General features: G+C 39.2%; 1 protein-coding gene across 4 annotated transcripts in view; it reads right to left on the bottom strand.

The window, feature by feature from the left end:
- btbd3a (BTB (POZ) domain containing 3a) overlaps nt 1-6,760 on the bottom strand; it is a 176,087-nt gene extending 169,327 nt beyond the window's left edge. For all 4 annotated transcript variants that reach the window (XR_007427912.1, XR_007427910.1, XR_007427911.1 and 1 more), the window contains exons 1-5: nt 6,303-6,760; nt 3,960-4,197; nt 2,551-2,641; nt 1,403-1,521; nt 479-842 (exon numbers count right to left, since the gene is read on the bottom strand). Coding sequence is in view for 1 of the 4 variants with exons in the window: in XM_007238932.4 (XP_007238994.3) it covers nt 479-842; nt 1,403-1,521; nt 2,551-2,641; nt 3,960-4,108 (723 nt within the window). In the remaining 3 variants the exon portion in view is untranslated. The remainder of the gene's footprint in view (nt 1-478; nt 843-1,402; nt 1,522-2,550; nt 2,642-3,959; nt 4,198-6,302) is intronic.
- Between the last annotated feature and the right edge of the window lie 7,762 nt (nt 6,761-14,522).

Below are 14,522 nucleotides of genomic sequence, written 5' to 3'. Positions count from 1 at the left end.
GGTAATTTTAGTACCGTCCGGACGCACATCTTCCAGAGTTTCCAGAAGTGTGAAATATTTTTCACAGACGTCCCCCTGAGAAACTAATCCCGTCTGTACATGGCTTAAGACTCCCTAAGATTTGCTCACAATTTGTCCATTTGTTAACTGGAGTTACTGCTTCATTACTCCATCTGATTGCACTAATCAAATGAATAGAGTTAATCTGCAGTGAAGAATATTGGTTGGTAAATTTTGTGAAACTAAACAATAAATGCATCATTCCTAGTATTTGCTTATTTGGGAGTACTTTATCCTCTTTAGTTACATAGATGCTGTGAAGCATCGTAGAGAATTGGCTTGTAATATTATTGAATGTCACAGAATCACAGTATCATGAGACGGCCTGCGATTCACACCCCTAGTCCATGTACGATATAATGTACATGCAGTTCTTCAAGGTTCTAGAAGTACAATGATCTAGACAGACCACACCAACCTGCCGGTGACACTCGGCCTCGGCCCAGTTCAGCGCCGCCTCCAGCACCACCGTCTCCTTGGCGTTGAGCGTCTCCCGGCGCAGGATGCTCTCCAGCGTCTGAGCGTCAATGTCGCAGAACCCCTCAGAGCGCAGCGCCAGCTCTGCCTGAGCGTCGATTACCTCCCAGCAGCGCTGCGTCAGGTCCGGCTCCTCGAACAGGCAGCTCTGAGACAGCAGAACGCAAGCGTTCCTCGCACTCAGACTCGTCTCCAGGAACGTCACGCAGGCTCGCGCCAAGTGTGGCACGATGTACTTCTTAGCGGCGTACAGCGTGGCCAGCACAGTGTCGGCACACAGGTCAATCTCGTCACAGTAAATATACCTGCAGGGGAGAAAGTGTGGGAGAAGAGAGAAGCGGTCAACTATCAACAGTGCAAACATATATTTATATTTAGAAAATATTAGCTTTTTAGCTGCCAGTAGGGAGGGCTTGTACTTTCAGAAGTGTAAATATACCCTCCCTTCTCTATTTTTATACAGTTATCTACCTATTTAACCTGCAAACTCACTAGGACTCAACTCCTTTCCGCCCCATTCAGAGGCGAGTATAGTGTAGTGTAGTCTGTGCATTTTCCATGTTAAAACAAGGTACAAAACCGCAATCCAATAGCACTACACTAAGGAACCCTGAGTGTTCCAGTAAACCAGAGCACTATCGGATAGCTGCATTTACTAGCGCTAAGCACTGCTAACTGCGGCAAGTGCTGCTGCTTACCGTGGCTAAATAATAAGTACCAAATAATTTATCCCATACAATGACTAAAGTAATATTGCACTTTGCTAGAGAGAGAAAAAGAGATTTTTCTTTTTTCTCTCCTCTGCAGGAGATAAATGCTAAACATGCACAGTATCACACAAAATCAGTAGAAAGAGCATGCTTACTTGAGCATGGCGAGGAATGAGGGAGGCTCAACATCTGGAATGCGGATCTCATCTTCACCCTCCGCCAGCTCTCCGTAAAACATAGCGTGGAAAACCGAGCTCCCCACAGCCAGAACATACTGAGAAAGAAAGAGAAAAAAAGAAAAAGAGAGAGAGGTCAAATTTACATTTGATTATTTCAGACTGTATGTAATAATGTATTCAGTTAACTCCACAATTTACCCTAATAAATAAAAAGAATCTGACTAGCCACGATCATTACCACATGCTGTCCACTGTGAGTGGTAATATTAGCCTTCTATGATGTATGCAATTTTTGGACAAATAATAAGTTAAAGTACCAAATATTTTTTTATCCCAAACAATGACTAGGTCATATTGCACTTTACTTGTCTGCTGGGATGTCAAATTTGTCCGTTCTGGTTCGGTTCATCCCTACAAGAGAGAGAAAGAGAGAGAGCACCATCTACAGATCCAGAGAGGGCATGGCCAATAGTTGCTTACTCTCAGCATTACCACATGCTGTCCACTGTGAGTGGTAATATTAGCCTTCTATGATGTATTCCCAGTTAGGGCTGGGCAAATGGCCTTAAAATAATATCAAGATATTTGGCAATATATTTGCCAAATTATATTATCAACATTAACATTTAAAAATAGAACATTATAGTTCTTACATAAGCTTTTAGAAAAATGTATTTTGGGAAGGAGGGGGGGTTGTGCACTATAGGACTCTGTGCGCGTGGCCTAAGATTTTGTTCTTTATTTTTTCCACTTACATTACTTTTACTTTTATACTTTAAGTAGTTTTTAAAGCAGTACTTTTTTTTTTTAAACTTTTACTTAAAGAGTAAAAAGCTCAAGTTGATTCTTCTTCAACTTGTACAGAAGTATTTTATTAAACCTTATTATCTATACTTCTCCCTACAAGGTCATTATATGTGGATACTTTTCACACCTTTGTTTTTTAACACTAGAGAAAAGGTTTCATAGGATGTCCTAATTAATTTTTACATAGATTTATGTGGAAGTTATGCTCATCCATCCTAGTGAATACAGTCAGGCTGTTTAGCTATTTCAGCTAAGAGTTAACGGTTTCAGCTAAGAGTTTGTCGGTTGCCGTTGGCGACGGGGTCCTGCACTCTCACCTTGTGGCCTGGCACTCTCTGCGTTCCGCCCGGAGGGCCGACGACGAAGTGCACGTCCGCCATCAGCTCATTGTTAAACATGACTGAGTTTCTGCAAAGACAAAAACACACACAAAGGGGCTTTTCTGTAGGGGCACTTCAGCACACAGTGCTACACACACAGTGGTACAGTCATGCACATCTGGCTGTAGTCCAGAACACTGTGCTGTGCTGCTGCTGTATGAATGGGCACAAAGCTAGACTTCTGAAGACTTTAATGCCTCTAAAATCTGCATCACAGAAGATTATAACATTTTTTAATGAATGATCCAACAGGATAATGCTCGTCCACATGCAGCTGCTATCTTAAGAGTTCGCCTTGAGGACCTTACATGCATCATCACTCCGCCTCAACCACAGAAAAACCTGCAGGAAATTTGTAGGAAAGGTAGGAAGTTGCAAGGGACAGATTATCTCAACCCTCTATGGCATGAATTACATTTTTCAGGAGGAAGCTTGGGAGTCCCTATGGATATAGCAAACGTAAATGGTGGATTTTGACTTGTGATAACAAGCTGTTTATTTAAAACACATGTTTTAGAAGCAAGAAATCACCCAAAAAGTATGAAATGGAGGGGGAGGAGATCGCTAGGACCAGAGATGAGAACCTTGTCATGATTAATCTAATAAAAGTGATTAAGGCAACAAATTAAGGCAACAAATAAAAAAAAAAAAAACAGTTTAAAGTTCCGACTAGAATGTAAGAATATAGTAAGAATATAAATAGCCAAATTTACTTGAATAAATGCCAAAGAGGGTTAAATAAGACCAAAAGTTGTCAATATTAGTCTATTTTTTTATCATTTATTGTTCCTGATATCTTTTATCTTTCTTCCAAATAGCATTGCAATCTGACTCTTCCATCTGGGTGCAACCCTTTTTTTTGACGATGAGAGTATAAGATTTGACACATGGTGATGGTAGCTTCACTAGTGTCTTCGGACAGCAAATAAAATGGCTATATTTGTACCGCAGTCCTGGCAAACCTTGGACTCTAACATTAAATACACTATATATCCAATTGTTAATTTAAATGCACACATGCGCACACAGCCTGTCGTAACGAAGTATTGCCAATAGAATTGGACTACATTCACATGCAAATAAGCATGATTTAAAAATCTACTGGTACTATAGTATGAGATTGAGCAGGTGTCCCAATACTTCTGTCTATATAGTATAAACAGTGCTGCTATGTTACTGACATTAACAGTTAAATCATAATTACACAGTAAAGTCAATCTAAAAACCAGCTTGTGTCACATTACGCCATCCCGGTCGCTGTCTAACTGCAACTGAAACCTATAAACTCCACACACACATTTGTCAGATAATTAAGTGAGTGTGTGTGTGTATGTGTGTGGCTGTACCTCTCTCTGATGGTGGGATACAGGCCCTGCCAGTTGCAGCCCTGGATGGTGTTGTTGTTGCTGATGTTCTGCTGCTGGTACTGCTGCACAGCGCTGGCGGTGGCGGAGACGGAGGGCAGTTTCTTGGCAGGGTAAAGCTCCGCAGCCATGTTATCACACCTGCCTCAGGTACTCACACTGAGCTCATGGCCAAGCACCTCACAGTGGGGTGACGGGCAGAGAGAAGGTGCTGGATCACCTGGAAAACAAAAGTCCAAAACTAAAATTATACAGATTTTCACTGTTTCTTTGTAAAAAATAATTTAGTGCCATGCAAAGAAAGCCTTTCAGGGTGATTGTGTGCAAAATTGTCAATCTTAGAAAAACTTGTTTTTTTTATCTACCTTTCAAATAGCATTGAAATTTTAATCTGACACTTTGGTCTGGGTGCAACAATTACTTCTTACAGTGAGTGTATAAAATTCAAAACAGAGTGGTGGTAGCTTCACTAGTTGCTTTAGACTTTGTAATTTTAATTAGTGACACAAGAAAGCCATTCAGCGTAATTGTGTATGAAACTGTCCATCCTAAAAAAACTTAACACATTATTTTTACAGTGTTGGTGGCAGAAACCAGGGGTCACCATGACAATGTACTGACTATAAAAAGTAAATATGCTGTCTACATTTTTGTTGTGGTTAGTAAGTTTCCTAGACAACTGTTTAATGGTTTTTAGTTTATTTGCTTATTTTTGCAATTGAATATAGGCTTTTCTTATTTGGCAGGCATATTTTAAAAAGTAATGGAAGTTTAATCATTAAAACTTTTATTTAAGTGTAAATTTAAAAATTAATTACTTAAAATGTGTTTAAATTATACCATAGTCAGTTCAGAAAGATTTTCTAGGAGTAGCAGTGTTGAACAATAATGGCACTCTAACCAAAGCTCTTCAAATATTACAAATATTACATACACATCTAACTAAACAATGGCACAAGTAAACTCTTACTAGACAAAAAACACCAGCACTAGCAAAGAAGCAGCATTATAACTATACCTATACTATATATAACCATACTATATGTGTCCTAAACTGAACATTCTAATAACATTATGATGCAAAATATATTTTAAACATTTGGAAACATCTGTATTTATCTGTATTCATGTTAAATTCACGTCAAATGCCTCCCAGAAACCTTTTTATAATACATTGCTCACATGTTTACAACAATGCCTGTAAGTTTGGAGAGAAGCTAACTACCACCACCAAGTGTTTTCTGGGTTTTATGTGTAAAGTTCATGATGACGCTCCTTTCGCCATCATTGAGAACAACTCTGACTATGTAATCTTCCCTAAAATCAAACATTTTACACAGGTAAAGTAATATTTTCGACTTTTTGTGCATTTTAAACACTTAATTATTTGAAAAATGTTAGAAAGGCGTCCTTATACACATGCATACCTTTACTATATACCTATAACGTTACTATACCTATATATCTCACTCTATCCATGGTAAAACTACACACATACTTATTTAGACATATTTTACTGAAGATACTGTATTTTCCCCTTGTGTATATATTATACTACACAGCTAGAATATAATATACACACACTGGGAATGGATGTAGGTTATGTTACATTTGATATAGCTACCAGAGAAGCCCAGGCATTATAAAAACACATTGTCTATAATTTATCAAGCTGATATATAGCCGAACATCCCTAGTACTTCAAATATTATCCCATTTGTGTCAAGCTAATTCAGTGTTTCAAAATAACATATAAAGCTATTTTACCCCAAATTTAATAGTATTACAACAGGCTAGCTAAGATAACAAGCAAAACAACGCGGTTATGTGCTCCTTATATTCACAAGAATGCAATTTTATAGATGAATATCACAGCCAAGTCCAGATAAATGTATTTACCTCATATAAAATCCAGAATTTTGTTAGAAAAGTGGTTAAATCTTTGTTAAAATCCGCATTGTTTAGCTAACGAGGCTCTAACGTTAGTTGCAAGGTAACCTAAGCTAGTTAGCTTAGCCTATCAACCTAAAACACTGTTGAAACAGCTGGCTAGCTAAGCTAACGTTAGCGCAGCATTTGTACGGTTTAAAGCCAACATTTAAATGACAATACGTGTTAAAGCGTTCATTTATTAACCGAAAAAAAATGCCCAAACGTCTCTCTTACATTCATAAAGATGTTGACGCGTTGCGGCTCCAGCAGCCAGGCTAGGCTAACCTATGCTAAGCTAAGCTAACCAAAACAGTTAAACTCTACAGTTAGCTAGGGTTAGCTAAAATATCGTTGGTAGATAATTAACTAAATAAACGATAAAACACGCTTTACCTCAACATCACGATTAAAACAGCGCTGGAAAACCCTCGTAAGATTCAGTTCAGCAGCTCCGAGCGCCAGAATATGAGCTCAGAACATAAACGAGTTAAAAACGAGCTCGTAAAAGTTTTAATGGGCTCCTCAAGTTGAGCATCTAGGAGGTCGGAAAAACATCTGTGGCCGCCCGGCACTCCTAGCAGCCCCTCCAGCAGCACTCCCACAGCAGCAACACTCCCAGTAGCGGCCGCCCGGCAGTTCCTGCAACCACCCGGCACTCCCAGCAGCCCCTCCAGCAGCAGCAATACTTCCAGTAGCGGCCGCCCGCCACTCCCAGCAGCGCCCACCCGGCACTCCCAGCAGCCCCTCCAGCAGTAGTACTCCCAGCAGCCCCTACAACACCAGCACTAACAGCTGCCACCCGGCACTCCCGGTTGCGGCCACCCGGCACTCCCAGCTGGCCCTCCAGCAGTAGTACTCCCAGCAGCCCCTACAACACCAGCACTAACAGCTGCCACCCGGCACTCCCGGTTGCGGCCACCCGGCACTCCCAGCTGGCCCTCCAGCAGCAGTCTCTCAAGCAGTGGCACTCCCAGTAGCGGTCGCCTGGCACTTCCAGCAGCCAACAAAAAATAGCTAATAAAACAATATTCTGTTTTAACTTTCAGGCTGATATTACTGGAGATTTAGAGCGCAAATCTTGTATTTAGTTCTTGTGTTAGGTGTGAATCCTAATTTTTTAAAAGTTATTTGCTGGTTAGTTGTCCACTCCCCATGCATTTCTACAGTAGCCTAATTAATACACTGCCATACAGTGGATGATTATGTTTAAAGAGCCAATAAAACCCTAAACCATATATTTTGTTTATTAATAGCTGAAATGTGTTCCTTTAAAGAAATGAAACACACCTGTCCTGCTTAAATTTTTTATAAACCTGCTGCTGCTCAGCCAGCCAGCTCTCCCTTCTGCCCTGCCTCTAAACCCATACATCATCCAGTGCCAATGCAACTTTGGACAGAAATAAATGTGGTAAAATCGCAGAAGCTTGTGGAAAAGATGCCACATTGAATGCATTCTATCTGTAACCAACGCTTCAAGCGATCCAAACAGTGTAAAACTATCAACTAAATCAACTTACCAGATCATGGTCAACTCAGGTGTGACGTCATTTCACAGGCCTTGTGCTCGATTTCCATACAACAAAAAATGTAATGCAAGATTTTCACATCAAAAATAACTTTTAAACCATTTAATAATTAAGAAACACTGAGGAAACATACTTTATGGACTCCTTAGTTTATCATTTCTCAACATAGTTTTTGCTGTTGTTTATATGATGGCCAGCAGATGACAGCAAAGGTGCTGTAATGAATTTGATGCTGCCGTTCACATTCACAGAGGGTGTATATTAACCCTAATTACTTCATGCTCTGACTTACCTAAAATAAAAACCCATTTGAGCCAAATACTACAAAGTTTTCATGAGGTTTTACCAGATTTAATCAGTAATGTAAAATTTGTTGTTCAAACAGTAATTAGACCTTCTGTTTAGAGTATTTTTGTCTCTCCCCATTCATACAGATAGGAGGCTGGTTTGCATGAGGTAATATAGGTGATTGGTTGCATTGCCATGATCTTCGCCAAGTGAACTGACTTGCCTATTAATCAGGGTTAACAACTCACACTGAGAGACCTTGCCAGGCATACAGCTTCGACACATGGTGGCGGTAGTTTCTGGTACACTTTGAGCCCTATCCAGACAGGATAAGTTCCTCAGGGGAAAAAATATGTATGTAAAAATTTTCACACTTCTCTCTGCAATTGAAAAAGTGAACCAATGAGTTTTTAGTCTTTCTCAGTCATGTGAGATCATCGCGTTCAGTAGGTCCTCCATTTCCACTCGCTGTTGTGTTTACTTAAATCTCCATGGAAACGTGCACCCAAAGTGTAATTACGGTGCGCGGCAGTGGATAAATAGCTATTTTATTAAAAGCGAGGAGACGAAACTCAGAGATGTGGATCAGGACGGAGTTCAGAAAAAAACAGTAGGTAATTTAGACTGTAATTTTCTCAGAGGTTGTCTGAGAAAAACATGTACATGGTCGTTCTGGACAGAAATAAAATCACAGGGGACCCCCCCCATAAAAGAGAAAATGACCTCAGAACCCCCTGAGAAACTAATCCCATTCAGATATGGCTTAAGACCACTAAAGTGAACTTTTTGAATTGTTTATGGCACCTTTCTTATACACTAGCAATTCAAAGTGCTTTACCTAAACAAGCAAACGTTTTAAAACATAGTCTTGAATGCATTACTCAGTAATGTACGAAGCCATTTTCAAGCATTTGATGTAGTTAATAAACATTTTCAAAGTATATTTTTATATTTAAAGTTGATAAAAAAGCATGGTTTGCGATGTTGCCATATGGCAGCAAAACCTATTTTGATTACAAATTTTGGAGCTATTGTTAAACATGCACCATTTTCAATCAGTCAGATCATATAAAAGCTGTTTTTCTATCCTGTATAAGCTCATACTGAGGGTTACAGCACGTCTGAGCTGTTGTTTTCAGGCAGTCGGATTCGGTTCAGTTTTCAGTAACAGTAGTAAACAGAAGCCGCTGACCTGTGGTCTAATCTTGAATAGTGTTCAGAATTCAACCACAAGTCCAATTGCGATTGCATCACTTACTACTATTAAGGGTGACATCAGGGACTCGGTGGTTTTGCATGGTAATGCACTCTGCTCCCCACAGACTTGCTGCTTTAAAGGTCAGATTTTTATTGAAAATGTAAATGTTTTCAGTGTTTAAAGCAGTGGGGTTGATTATAGTCTGTAAACACTGTTAAGGTTTTATACTACCGCAGCCTGTATACTGTAGGTACCCAATTTAACAGACTTAGAGAAAACAAGCACGTTTATACATTGGAACGCAAAAATCATGGGACAGCAGTGTGTAAACTGACCTTCAAGTGTTACTTTAGGGGATGCTTTGGAAGTGCCCACATCTGTATAAGTTGTGAGGTGTTATCTTGTGAATACATGCTCATGGACATCATCTACAGTTGCTGGTAATTGATAGCTGATTGTATTGTGACCCGTGGTGTCTGGCTAAAACTGTCCATGTGAACTGACAATCTATTTTTGTGGAAATCCAGATATTACATTACCACATGCATTGCAGGAGACTCAACGCCCACATATCCCACAGCTCAGTGCAGCGTTCTTTAGCTTCCATGGGACATGGCAAAAGTCATGGGACAGGATACTAGTTCCTGTCATATGACATGTGGCATGTTGGTGTTTATAACTGCCTCTTCAGCCTACTGCCGTTTATCCTGCAATCTAATGAAACCAATCAGAACAGAACAGGAAAGTAAAGACGTTTTTTTTGCTGCTTTTTTGGAGACTTACAGGGTTTGTTTGTTTGGTGGTGCTACACTAACTATAATATTACAGAATAATATTTAGAAAATGTTTGTGTTAAATAGACTCATGACGAGGCCTCTGGTAAGCCAACAAACTAAGGCACTGCCACTGTGATTCAAGGACTCGATCGCATTGAGTCCCAAGTCATGTTGCTTAATTGGCCAACTTATGGTTCAATTCTCACAACAATATATATATATATATATAGCTTAAAGTGCACTTTAGTGTAGTGTAGTGGATTAACCAGAGGATTTCTTCATTGCTTGGACACAAACACACACTACCCCCCATCTTATGGTCTAAAAGGAATGTTCTAACTTCACAATCACCCCACAGAACACTCTAGAAACCTTGGAATAATCTTTTTTCAAACAACCTTAAATTTCAAAATGACATTTCCTGACTATTTCTTCACTCAACCTTGTTCAAGAGCCCTAAATGCGAGTTTAGGGTAAAATTCTGTTTACATTCCTCCAAGTCATAAACCTCGGAGTTAATGTAAACATTGGGAACATTTGCAACACCATCACTAGGACGGGACTGCGGACTTAAGAGAGTGTCAAAACTTAATTAATTCCTTGGAAATTGTTAATTCACCAAATATTATACCAATTTAGGGGTTTGTGCCTAGTTATTTCTGCAATCACTTAGAAATAAGATTAATGGAATTAAGAGAAATGTTCTAAGCTTGGAAATTCCATTGACCGTTTGTAAGTGTGTCTCTCTCTCTGTTCACCAACCTCCCCCACCGTCGTAAATTCAGACAGGCAAGGACCAAGCCTTATCTAAACATAGCAGACAGAAGAGGAATTTCTCACTAAGAAGATTTTGCTTAAAATACATATAAATTGACTATATAAAAAAAGGTGTTTTATAGAATGCTTACTAAATAATGGTATATGTGTCTGGTATATGGTATATGTGTTTGTATTTGTCCTGATAAAATTTTCCTACACATTCAAGTCTGAATCAACAAGGTTTAACTAGCATTTGATAATTTAGCTTTATTTGGTTATCAGTGGTTTAACCAGGTATTATCTTGTAAGTGATTTAATTGGGTTTAAATAATAACATGACTCTTGATCTCTTTCCATCTTTCCATCCATTGATGTATTTCTAAGATTATCTTGAGTATTACAAAACTGTTTGTGGGCAAAATATATATATATTACATTTATTGTGATTCAATTGTAAGATTGTTGTTTCCTGAATTTATCCTCACAGACTGATATGCTGAAAAATGTATTTTGATCCACTGTTTAATTGAGTTTTCTTTTGGTTTGATCTATTAGAAAAATTCTGAAGCATGCTGACCATGTGAGCGAGAGGGGGTTTTATGGCCCTTTGTGAATCCCCACCAAAGTTTGAAATTGCTCCTAGACCAATCAAAACACAGACACTTGGGCCACAGAGCCAATCGTAGCTCAAAGGCCAAACAGGCCCCAGAGACTAATAGTTAGACACAGGCAGTTTCAGTTCAGAGTTTTCCAGCAGAGTTTAGTTCAGTTCAGTTGGAGGAGTTTGCAGTTCAGTTGGAGAAGATGAGTTGAGGAAAACAGTTAGAGGAGAGAGGAGCCCAGAGATGGAGAAAGGATAGACTGTTAGTTTAGTCATCTTAAGTTAGTTTTCTTAGGCTAGTGCATTTAATCTTCAAGTATATGAATATTAGCTATCCTAGTTTAAATAACTAGGCTATTTTATGATCTACGGAGTTCTCCTGTTTGCCAAGATAGTTAATATAGTTCAGTAAACCAACTAGACCAACCGACGGATCACCGAGAGGGTACGCCAGCCGATCCAGCTCCAGGGAAGGCCTTCCCTGTGCAGAGACTAGAAGCGGGTGTCGTCCAGGTGCGCCGCCGGCCCACAGAGCACCATCTTTACCCTGCGGATGGGTCCACACCGGACCTTCTAGGGGTGCAGGATGTCAGCCGAACAAGAGGTTTAAACAGCGGACCGAACCGATGGGGACCCCCTTTGTAGACGTCTCAGAGTAAGGCAGTTTGGGTATTTCTCTCAGTAATTGGTGTTTTGGTTGGTCAAGTCTAGTTTGGTTATTGTTCTTAACTCTCTTCGTAGTATAGATTAATTTTTAGTTATTTGGCGAAAGGGATGATCTTTGTAGGCCGTAAAATATCTTACTTATCTACTTATTTTAGTGTTCTCATTTGATTAGTTTGACCTCATTACATTTAGACCCTTATTTAGAAATATTCACTTAATAGTTCTATTAATCTTTATTCCTTTCATACCAGTATTATAACGTGTTTGTTCTTTTATTTCTCATTTATTATTCTACACTATGATTTGATATCTAATGTCTACATTATGACTTTTTAATGAATTATTTACTCATATCTGTGTGATTTAATAAAATATTTTTATTTTACAAAACCTGTAATTTCAGTGTGTTTTTCTGGATAACTTGGTTATGAAAATTTCTGTCACCTGTAGAAACCACACCCTGAGATGTCTTGTGTTATTAATTAATTTGATTAATTAATTTATTAATTAATCTAATTAAATTAATTTAATAACTGGCGCCCAATTAAAAATATTTCAACATCTCAATTAGCACCAGGTATTAAACCACTGAGCCCGCTACATAATTGGCTCGCCAACGTGGGGCAGGATTATATTCTTATTGGTTCTCCGCCGCGAGACCAGAATATACACATTTCATAACCAGTTCCAGAAAATAGCGCTGTAAGTTGCAGAATAAAGTGTATTTTGTTGTTATTATTAAATGCGTTAGCTGCTGGCTAGCTGGCCTAGCTGGAGTTAACTGCATAAACCCAGCGTGTTAGAAACACACGTGTTTTTGTTTACAATTCAGGACTGGCCAGTCCCCTGTCTGTGTCACGCGCACAGTCCCCCGCTGTGTGTGCGTCGCCCGCACGGTCCCCTGTGTGTCTGTATAACGTGTACAGTTGTGTGTGTGGTATGCGAGCGCTCTTGAAAACATTACTCTTATTTGTAAAATAAGCTTGGTTGACACACCGCCGTGTGTGGGTAACCTTAAACCCGGGTGTATATACGTGTATATACGTGTATATACGTGTGTACTTACATAAAGTTCGAACTGTTTCCGGTAAAATAGACATATTTTGCCAGTGTCGATCTGATAAGGCCTTCGCGCAGCCATGAGTCGCGGATTTCCGGCTCAGTGACTCCGCGCTCCAGTTAAAACTGCCGGTTTTTGCGCGAAATCCGTAAAATCCTGCAGTACTGGACACTTCCACGTGCGTAAAAGAGTAGCTAACTTTTACGTAACACCACCCTGAGTGGCAGGAAGTTTATTGTGTGCGTGATTAAACTAACCACGCCAGGATGTAAATCCTCTTTGCTCATCTTGTGAAGTGTGTTGCTGCTGTGTTAAACTTTCGGACAGCCGTGCCCTTCTCCTCTGCTATTCACAGTCGACTGAGTCAGTCAAATCTGCTGACCAGGTCCCAGACCCAAGGGGCGGTCCTTAACGTGGCATCATCAGTGGGCGTGACCACTCCCACCAGTCGGCCTCCGCCACCATCTGGTGGACAGCCTGACTATTTACACTCAAAATCAAAGGGTGTTTTACTACCCCTCACCACTAGGGGGGGTACACTGCCACATCGCCATCTGGTGTTTGATTTGGTTAACTGCATACAGTGCAGAAAGGTGCATTTCATTTGTTTGACCACCAGAGGGAGCCACTTAGCCATATAGCTGTGTCGCCACCTGGTGTTGTACTTGTGTAATTGCTATCATCCTGTGGAGTGCATTTAGAGTTTCTGTCGCCAGAGGGTGCCAATTTCAAACAAACTTTTTGTTAAGTTAATAAAGGGAATTTGCATTGTGGTTGGGTTAAATGGTTTGTAAATAAGTAAACAAATAACTGCATTCATTTAATCGGTTAATATTAAATAGTTAAATTTAAGTTTCAGGTCTGCTCTCTCAAACATTACTCTTTATGTTACATTGAACCAAGCTAAATAGCTATCTCCATTGAGTAACTAATCACAACATAAAATGATTAACTGGTCATTTTAATCAATTTGATTAAGTAAAGTTAATTAGATTTTTGTTAATTAATTATTTTCAATTTAATTCAACCATCTTCAAATAAATCAAGATTAATTATTGATCGATTAAGATCAATTATTAATAACTAATTGAAATTAATTAATTAATTAACCATAAAAAAAAAAAAAAAAAAAAAAAAAAAAAAAAAACTTATCCAGTTATCAGTTACTCAACCATATACCCAGCACACCTGTGCTAAATACATAGTTAAATTCTCCCATCCTGTACATAGTTAATAACTATACCCATATTTAGATTTAGACATTGTGTATAGTGCCCTACAGTTATTAAACTGTTCACTAGCATCACTGACAACAAATCTAACTATTCTTTTAAAATCAATCTACTAATTGTAACCTTAGGTCGCCCACTTTTAACAGATTTTCTTCTTAGAAAAGGCACAATGCTAATTGACTCGAACATAAAATAAACTTGTTTGTCATCAAAATTGTTTGATTCCACGTGCTTTACGTAAATCAAAATGTGTGCCACCGAAAAAGCTCTTTTAGAGCTTACAGCTGGTCTACCCCCAGGACTTACCATCCCAGTCCAACAAATGGACAGTGGGGGTCTCCATGCACTAATTGCCAAAAGCCTCAATGAGTGTGTATCTAAAATCCTTGAGGGCAAGCAACAAGTGGATCCGATTTCCCTAATACTGTGGAAACAACTGCTGTTGTCACAGGATCAACTTGCTGCTTCCTCCAAAACCATTCAAAATCTCCAAGCAGAGATTGTGAC

This window comes from Astyanax mexicanus, chromosome 21 (genome assembly GCF_023375975.1).
Source record: "Astyanax mexicanus isolate ESR-SI-001 chromosome 21, AstMex3_surface, whole genome shotgun sequence".
Classification (NCBI taxonomy): domain Eukaryota; kingdom Metazoa; phylum Chordata; class Actinopteri; order Characiformes; family Acestrorhamphidae; genus Astyanax; species Astyanax mexicanus.
This window is presented reverse-complemented; position numbering and strand designations above follow the sequence as displayed.